The sequence below is a fragment of the Serinus canaria genome, chromosome 2 (assembly GCF_022539315.1).
Source record: "Serinus canaria isolate serCan28SL12 chromosome 2, serCan2020, whole genome shotgun sequence".
Taxonomy (NCBI): domain Eukaryota; kingdom Metazoa; phylum Chordata; class Aves; order Passeriformes; family Fringillidae; genus Serinus; species Serinus canaria.
In genome coordinates, this window is record NC_066315.1 from 112472156 (window position 1) to 112481474 (window position 9319).

General features: G+C 40.8%; 1 protein-coding gene across 3 annotated transcripts in view; it reads right to left on the reverse strand.

Annotated features, from left to right (window-relative positions):
* Window positions 1–8744, reverse strand: part of TCEA1 (transcription elongation factor A1) — a 26023-nt gene extending 17279 nt beyond the window's left edge. For 2 of the 3 annotated variants that reach the window (XM_050970595.1, XM_050970594.1), the window contains exons 1-2: window positions 8615–8744; window positions 2855–2917 (exon numbers count right to left, since the gene is read on the reverse strand). In XM_050970595.1, the coding sequence (XP_050826552.1) occupies window positions 2855–2917; window positions 8615–8683 (132 nt within the window). In that variant the 5' untranslated portion in view covers window positions 8684–8744. Of the gene's footprint in view, window positions 1–2854; window positions 2918–8055; window positions 8080–8614 lie in introns of those variants that run through there. The other variant, XM_030235867.2, reaches the window with a different exon arrangement.
* Window positions 8745–9319: the final 575 nt, after the last annotated feature.

The following is a 9319-nucleotide window of genomic DNA, read 5'->3' on the forward strand; positions in this document are numbered from 1 at the left end:
GCAGTACATAAAAACAACTCATTTGTTTGCTTTTATAGAGCACTGGATCAGGTCTACCTGAAGAGAGGAAATAATGATCTACTAATTTATCTGCCTTCTAGCTAGCACAGGTAGTCACAAAAGATCAGTGTTATATTCTCAAAATTGTTATGTTTTAGTGACAAACCAGCTGACAATATTTGAAATTTCCTTAGTCATCCTGTTTGTTGCCATTGTTAAGTGAAAAACTCAAGTATTCTCATTCTTTCCCACTTTAAATTCTAGAGCACTTTCATTTGCTTTCAGAGTAAAGACAGTCAAAGACAGCACAAGACAGCTGTTCTCACCCTGAAGCACTGAAGCTTTGGCCAGCAGGCCTCAGTAGGTGCAAGCACTAGTGAGCACAAGTAACCAATGACTGAACACAAAGCAGAGCACATGGGGGCAGCAGGTGCTCTCTAAACCAGAGCAAATGCAAAAATGTAAGGAACACAGCTGGGGAGGGAGAGCAACCACCGAAGCAAGCAGATGTGCTTCCACCTTTAAACTCTAAGTGTATGAGGATAGAGAATTGGTGAGCACTGAGACCAAAGCAGAGCCAAACCTACCACTGAAGAATAACCACCCCTGGGTTTCCAGGTGTTGCCAGTGAACTGTCCTAAAGCCATTAACAAGGGCTGCACATCATAGCCTAGTTCTGCACATGTGTGTGTAACTTCCTGTAAAACCTGTTTGTGAAAATACAGCCTGACTGTGTCACTCACTGTTTAGCTCTGCACTAACCACAATTAGCACCAGGGACACGATGCCTTTAATGCTCGGAAGCTGCTAAACAGATTTGCAAGTCAGACCACTGGATAAATTGTGTGAGGAAGCCTACTGGCTCCCTGCCTAGCTGAACAAGGATCAGCTTGCTTACATAAAACTCATCAGATGCAACACAGTGGTATTATTGCCTGTAATCACTTCAGCTTTCTGTGAAAATAAATGTGGCAAGAAAGATAGAAGACACCAGCACAAGTCCATACTACTAATATGCACCTTCCTATTGCACATACCTGTGAAACTCGTCAGATGACCTCATAATTTCAGGCTGAGGTAGCAGCAATATTACACAAAAAATCATCACTTCTCTCATTACACAGGAATAACAGAGCTAGCAGAGCTTTTCTCAATGTAGCCAGCCTTCAAAGCTTCTTAAAAATGGGTATGGAAGTATTTTCACTTTTGTTCTGCATTTTATCAATTCAAACACAATTGTCAGAAGTCTTGATCTGCACAGAGGAAGATAGTGCCTCCACTATCTCATGATCATCACCCTTCCTGACAGAGGCACACTAATGATCCACCACTAGAGCAATGAGTATGATTTCTTCGCATTTCAGCTCTTGCTCCGAGTCCACCATTTCTTAAGCAAACTTGGGAGGCCAACAAAGAAAATTCATGTCAGATTTAATATTTTATCAAACTCTCAAGGGAAAAAAAGAAAGTAAATTTGAGTCCAAAATTGTTGCTAAATGCAATCTTATGCAGTGGAACTGTTTTGAATACAGCAATGGATATTTATGAAAAGCTTCCTAACGAAGGTACAGACAATGCACTATGCAAGAGTATCCCAAAGTACTTGAAATTCCAGAGCTCTTGCAGAGAGATTTTTAACTCCAAAGGCAAAATAATGTTATTATACTTAATGCAAAATATAATTTGCATTAAGACCTGCATAAAGAAATTCCAAAAAATCAGGTTAACCAGAGGGCTTTTCTGGGTTTTGTTCTTGTTTTGTGGGGGGTATTTTTTCTAGGGGGTTTTGAGTTTATTTTCTTTTTAAAGAAGAAGGTTGAACATAGGGGACAAAGCATCAGAGTTGTACCAGCATTCATGCATAAAAGTGACACCTTAAAAATCCTATTTTCTGTCAGAAATAGTATTAGTAATAACTTACTAAGTACATTCTGCAAGTATTAGGACGCATGAATCAAAAATGCTATCACTCCTGACACCTTTAAAATTTGAACTTTATAGCTAATTCTTTATCTGTGACCATTAATTTCCCCTTAGAAAAAAGTTACTTTTCAGTCTCCTCCAATTTAAGTGGCTACTACAGCAAATCAGATCTCACATTTAACTGAAATTTTAAAATTTTCACAGATAGGGAATATCTGGCTAGTTGGGAACAAAAGTTGCTCACTGATGAATTACATGACAAGCTCTGAAACTTGTCATGTAAGGAAAGTTGACCAAGGTTATTTTTTGAAAGAATTTACAAATAATATATGAAATATTGTTAAAGATGGGATTCTAAGCAACATTAGTGAGAGTATACATGCAAGTGGGAGAGATCGTACCCCTCCACCACTCCAGCCCAGGAGAGTAAAAGTGGAGTATAATAACCTTAAGAAATACATTACTCAGAATGAGGGGGGAAGGACACAGAGTGTGTCTCAAATACAACTTGCCTAAAAGGTATCAACTATGTTTCTCCTCACGAGGCAAAACCAGAACTAACTACACAAGAGAAGATGTGTGTTTCTTTCCTTCAAGAGGAAAGAAACACACTCATTTGTGTTAGAGTAAAAATGTAAGATTCTATGACTGGTAAATTTGTAAGTAGCTCTTCTCCCTTGTCCAAGACAAAATTTACAACTCTCAACTCAATCAGAAAGATAAGCTTTAAGAGTTTGCTACTGGAAGAAAATACTTAAGATAAATGCGCTACATCAGGTGAAGTGAGACTAGATTACCATGTAACAAAATGCTTCCAAGGACTTTGGACACAGGAATCTATTTAAATAGTGTAACCTTCTTTCAAATCTGCTGGCTCCACCTTCTTCATTAGGGAATTAACATTTGCAACACAGCAACAATAAAATCATACCTGTAGCAACTCAAGGGTCATGGGAATATTCTTAAGCTCCTTCAACAAATCAAGAGCTCCAGCCTAAAAAAAGAAAGAAAATAAAAAAGTCAACTTAATAGCAATCAGGAACACCAAATAAAATATCAACAATTTAATCTTATGCACTGGGTTCAAACCACCACTTCTCAATTTATCCACAGAACTAGAACAAGGAATGGTCCACTTCACAAACTCTAAGCATTTAGAAGCCTTAACTTGGAAATCAAAGTATTCACTCAAGACTAGGGGAGTTTTACCTCAAGTAACTCAAATGACAATCAAAGCATTCTGTCAATTATTGCTTAACCAACACACATCTTCAAGGGTGCTTTGCTTAACAGCATCAGAAACAATCCAGACAACAGCAGCGACTTTCAGTTCAGAACAACCACATCAGTTTTAGGACAAGAACTTGTTGAGTTCATACACAGACATCACTCTTAACTGTATTTGTAGTGATGTGGTAAAGCCACACATCGTGGGCTTTTCTTTTTCCCCTGCTAAGACTGTTAGGAAAGGTACCAACTACTTCTGTGTAAGCAGCTTTCTAGATAGATGATTCAGGTTCAGAGATTGCGCTATTAGATGTTAGCAAAGTCTCTACCCAGCTACTTTAACATTTCATTCCTTAGCAATATAGGCCTTACTTTAAAAAAAGTTTGTATAAATGTGAGCTCTGTAATTCTCTTTAACCTCTCCAACCTTGATGATTTACCAATGCTACTTCAGCAAAGTTCTGCACCATCCACTCCTGACTGCACGTGGCCTGTCAGCCCACACCAACCTCCCAAAGGCTGAGATGATTTGGCTGTTATTCAAGTGCACGTGGTGCTGAACCTGGAAGCTATGAACAGAAGGGAGGCAACAACTGCCTGTGCATCCAAGAGGCTGTTCAGTTCACTCAGGCTCAGTTCATTACCTTTTCTTTTTTTTTTTTTTTTAATTCATGAGGTTTGGAAATAAATCCCACAAAATTTCCATTTGCAAATCTGTGGAATTTGATTCACTTTTTTTTCCTTACCTCTTAACTCATCCTATTTTATTTTGCATTTTGCTTGCTTTTCAAATTCCCTCTAATCAACTTCTATTATAACACCAACTGTTGCAAGGAAACTTAAAATATTCTGCTACAACTGCAATCTTACACTATAACCACTAAAGATAAAATAGCCACCAGGAGGTTCAGAAAGATGGAAGTGGAACTTTTGGGGTCACATCTAAAAACCCTCAGCTTTGGACACCTTCAAATGTTGGCTACAACCTTTGTTTTACAAACACTTCTGACCCAAAGAAACCTCCAAACCCAAACATTTCACCAAATCCCACTTACGTAAATTCAATTAACATGTAAAGCTAAAGTTTATTATTTTGCCATGATAGTAAAAGTTTCATTTAACTTTTATTCATGTTGTACAAAACTTCTCCAGTCTTAACCACAGAATTTTAGCAGCAATGATGCAAGACTGAGAAATGTCACAATGTTTTCAGGTGCTAAATTGAGTTGGCATACTAAACCACATCTTTCTCTCAACAGCCATAAGGGTGGTTTCTTCTGTGCAAACACAGATCCAAATAAAGCAAGTTAATTTTCTTCACTGCTACAAAACAAAATCAAATTCAATTTTCTTAGCCAAAACAAAACTCATGACAGAAGTCAATGTGCCATTTTAAAAAATATAATCCAATAAAACTTACCTCCAAACTAATTAAGTTATTAGCACACTGTACAGAGCGTGTAATTTTAAAATTAACACAGCTGATTGTAGTCTGCAAATTCAATATGAAAGTAACACCGTAATGCAAAGTAGCATTCTCTTCATCTCATCTTAGAAATATAGCCTAGTCAAAATTCCTTTGCCTGTTATATCCCTTCCCAACTCACATGTGAAAACAAATTTATTATTCCCAGAGTAAATGTTTTCCAATACTAGTAACTTGATACATAGCAGATTGACATGCAACAAACTTGAAAATAAAACAAAACAGAAAACAAACAAAAAACCAAGCAAACAAACAAACCCACAAAAAATCCCACAAATTAACAAGAACAAAAACAAACAAAAAAAACCAACCCACAAACAAAAGACAAAAACAAAAAAGCCAAACCCAACCAAAAAACAACAGGTTAACAGATGTTATCTACATTTTATGCTGGTTTCTACACCAAATTTCCAAAATTGATAATGCACTAATCCTTTCTAAGCCTTCACTTCTCTAATCAATTAACTCTGCACCAAGAATTAGATGCTTTTAAATTAAATTTAAATTGGTTTTAAACTCATACCAACTAAACAGCTTTTCATAATCACTCCTCTTAGCATAAAGTCAAATGCTCTGTATCTCAAAACTAGTGTGGAAGTTGCACAGCTTAACTTGTAATTACTTTTCTCCTAATGTAAAACTTCTGTGTTCAAAAACCCCACCAGTCATTAAGAGCATTGTTATAAACCCTCTTTTAAAAGCATTTCTATAATTTTATAGAAAATTAAAGGCTATGTCCCATTCTCCTAAACTAGCTGGCCTTCAATTTACCTTGTCACTTAACAGAACTCAGCTTCATACAGACTTAGTAGATAACTCCTCTCAGTTTCTTTCAGTTGGTCAGACCACAGCACAGAATGGTATTCTATAGTCATATTTTAAAAGCTGAGCTTCAGGCAATAGAAAATGGAGTACATTTTTGAAGACAGCAGAGCTATCCAGTTATAATTCTGTTCTACTTAAAGGAGTATACATTTAATAACACAGACAATTTTATTTTCTTCTCTAAATTTACTCAAGCATTCTTGAATTTTTTTTTTCAATCCATGGGTGCAGCCTTAGTTTTCATACCAATTCATTACAGCAGCTCAATGAAAGAAAGGTGTACTTACATACAACGGAAGCTCAAAGGAAGGCACTACAGGTTTTAATCCAATCACAGTTCTGAAGGAGGAGTAGTATCTATTTCAATTTGAAGCAATGGCAAAAATGTGTATTGCACAGTGCATTAAATACTAAATCATAATATTTCCTCCTTCAAAACAAAAGAACTGCACATATCACTATTCACTAAAATAGTTATGTAATCTGCACAGCTACAATTAAATCCTTAGTCAAGGCAAATCACCAAAAATCTGACTCAGAACGAGTGTCGGCATGGCCTGCCCTTTTAACTCATCAAAAGACATGTCACAGAGTGCTTTGCCACAAGCCAGAGTCACCTTTTGTATGAGAGATCAAACATTTCTTGTCATCTGACTCTTGACAGCTTCAGAGAGAGCAAATATCAAAGCTTTTCTTCCTTTCTTTTATTATTAATGTGTCTCATCAAATCATTCTCATTCAAAGACACAGACGAAGTACCTGTTCTTGATGAGTAAAAATGGAGAAAGGAACACAAGAGGCTGTCAAGAGTATCATTATTCAGTGGGTACTTGTGTAAGAATGCATTTATCAATTTTCCTTCATCTTTGTGAGACAATAAAGTACCTCTTCATAGAGACTACCTTAATAATTTTGCTAAAGTTAGCATTTTATCTGCAGGGCAGAATTAGGTAGGAAATCACTTTGTGCAATAAAGAAATACTTTGTAAATGACAAAGACTTAGAAAAACAGAGGCATCTCCTGGTTTGAATACTAAAGTACATCCTCTCCTTTGATGCCCCTAAGGGTTTTTATCATGCCACACACACGGGCTTTGGACAAACTGACAGATCTCCACTCTTGGCCACAGAGTGGCAGCTCATTGAGAAAACATCAGCCTAACAAAGGAGCCACTTGTGTGTAGCAAGGAGCCTGATTGAAGGAGCTCGGTTTCAACACAGCACAAAAGCCCAACGCCTCTGGGGCTCCCATGCTCTCACTCCTCGCTCTCACAGCTGGGACAGAGGTGAACATGAAGGTCCAGCTCAGGCTCCAGCCATGCACAGCCCGGCCCAGCTGTGCCAGCTGTGTTCAGCCCCATCACACCATCACTGACCCCCAATGAAGTCACCGCAGCACTCCCCAGAGCTCTCAAAGTTAATCATGTTACACATGCTAGAGAGTGAATACATGTTCCCAGCTGCTGTCAGGAATTTTATCCAAACTCCTAAGCCTCTCAGATCTCAGAGAAATACCCTGTGGTCACCTGCAGCATCCCTGGTAGGGCTGCTCCCCAGGAACAGCAGTCATTCTCATGCTACCTGAGAGCTGTCATTTTCTTTCTGTTATCAGAAGTTTTACAAATAAAATGGAACTGGCTGCCCTTTATCAGTCTCATGACCATGATATTTAAGCATTTCAGTCAGTAAGTCTTCACCCTTTCAACACCTTGTAGGAAAGAGCCACTACTTCAGTTTTAGAGAAAGTGGGACAGCAAATGCTTTTGCGCTTAAATACATGGAGAATAGAAATAAAAACAAAGAGGGAAAAACAATGGAATTAATAAATGCCAGTCATAAAATATTCTTTCTTCTAGACAAGGGTCTTGCTGCCACAATGTATCATTTGAGAGTTCAAATATATCAGAGCTAAATCATACCATATTATGGAACCTCATGAATTGAAGCATGGCTTGTGTGTACTGACAATGAATTTGTCTGTATTCTGAACTAAACAAATCTTCTTGGTTTAATACAGTCAGTATTTCTATAAATATGCAAATATTATTAATAATGCTCTTTATACTCCCAAGTATTAAGCAATGACAAAACTACTTCTATGAAGTGGAATTGCAGTGTTGACTTCTCAACTATTACTGTTACTAAGCTTTTAATGCACTATCATAACATATAGAAAAAAAACCTTTAACTTTATATATATAATAGTTTCTTACAGGAAGAACAACAATCACATATACAAGCACAAATTTCCAGAGAATAACAATGTGCCCACCCGATAAAGAAATAGTAAACAGAGTTGACAACTTACTTGCATGCTATTTTATGTATAAGCACGATCATTTATCTGGTTGTTGCTCTACACTCTGATTGTACTTACTTTGATGTGTTTGCAGGCACCGTATAAACACCATATGTTACCTCAGTTCTTTATGAAGGGCATACATGACAATAACACTTCAGCTAAGCCAATTGAATCCTGCCTAACTATATTCTTCATCCGTTCTGAGGCACAAGTTATTCTCCAGATTAATAAACACAGTTAGAAGTGTTGCAGGTTACAGGGGAAAAAAAAAAGAAGAAGAAAAAATGCTCACATTCCTCATCAGTTTGTGAAATTTACCCACTCAACTCTGGCCCTGCCGCAGCTGGGTTCGGGCTCTTCACTCATATCTTAGTTTATACATCCCACCTAAACCTCCAGCTTTCACACCTAAACGCGACAACATGCCATGTACAGGGGGCTATCTCCGCAGGGTTCCAGGGGTGACAGGATTTCTTTCCCCGCCAAGGCCAGCCCCGCGGTTCCAGCGAGCAGGAAGCGAGGGCGCAGCCGCTCCCAGCCAGGGCCGGTGCCCGGGCGGGAACCTCCTCTCGGCCCAAGGCGCTGCAGCGAGGGCGGCGGGGCCGCCCCGTGGGGGAGCAGAACCGGCTGCCGTCCCCCCTCCTCTGGCGGGGCCCGGGGGAGGCGCCGCGGCCCCGCGGGGCGGCGAAGGAAGCGCCGAGGCCGCCGGGCAGCGCGGGGAAACGCGGCGGCGGGAAGGGACAGGCCCCGCGCCCGCGGGAAGGAGGGAGCGGGGGGCCGGCCGGGGCCCCGCCGGGGCCCGCGGCGCCGCCGCCGATCCGCCTCCCGCCCCGTCCCGTCCCGGCGCTCACCGCGTTCTTCTTCTGCACCATCTTGTCCATCTTCTTGGCGATGCGGATGATCTCGTCCTCCGTGGCCATGGCGGCGGCGGCCCGGGCGGCGCCAGGCAGCGCGCGTCGAGCGCCGGCCGCGGGAGGCAGGCAGCGCTGCCGCTCGCCGAGAGCGGGGGCGGGGCTGCGGCCGCCCGCGCACCGCACTGCCCCCGAAAAAGCCCCAAACCCAGCAAAAGTACAGTGAGATGTCTGACCTCTGACAATCTTCACTGGCCACTGCACCGAGTCCGACCGAGCTTAAGAAGAGTTTGGACAACCATCTTCAGGCCCACAGTGTCATTCTTCGGTGTCCTGTGCGGGGCCCGGAGTCAGACTCCATGATCCCAGTGGATCCTTTCCAAATGACGACAGTCTGTGATTCTGTGACCCTCTTACCCTCCTCATCTCCCAGTAATGCTGCTAACGCTGTCCCTGCTCGTACCCGCGGACACAGTGCGAACCACGCCGCCCGGAAACCCCTTCCTACGGCAGCGCTTTCCTGCGGCTGGCAGGAGGCTAGATATTACAGCAGACACTTGATTTTCACTAGCGTCAAAGGGATGGGGAAAAGCCCCCGTTGCCTCTGACAGAAAAGGTTTTTATACATACATATTTTTAATAGTTACTTTTATATTAAATCGAGTGAGGGTTTTAAATTGTAGCTTAAGAGTGAAGTTTGGAAGA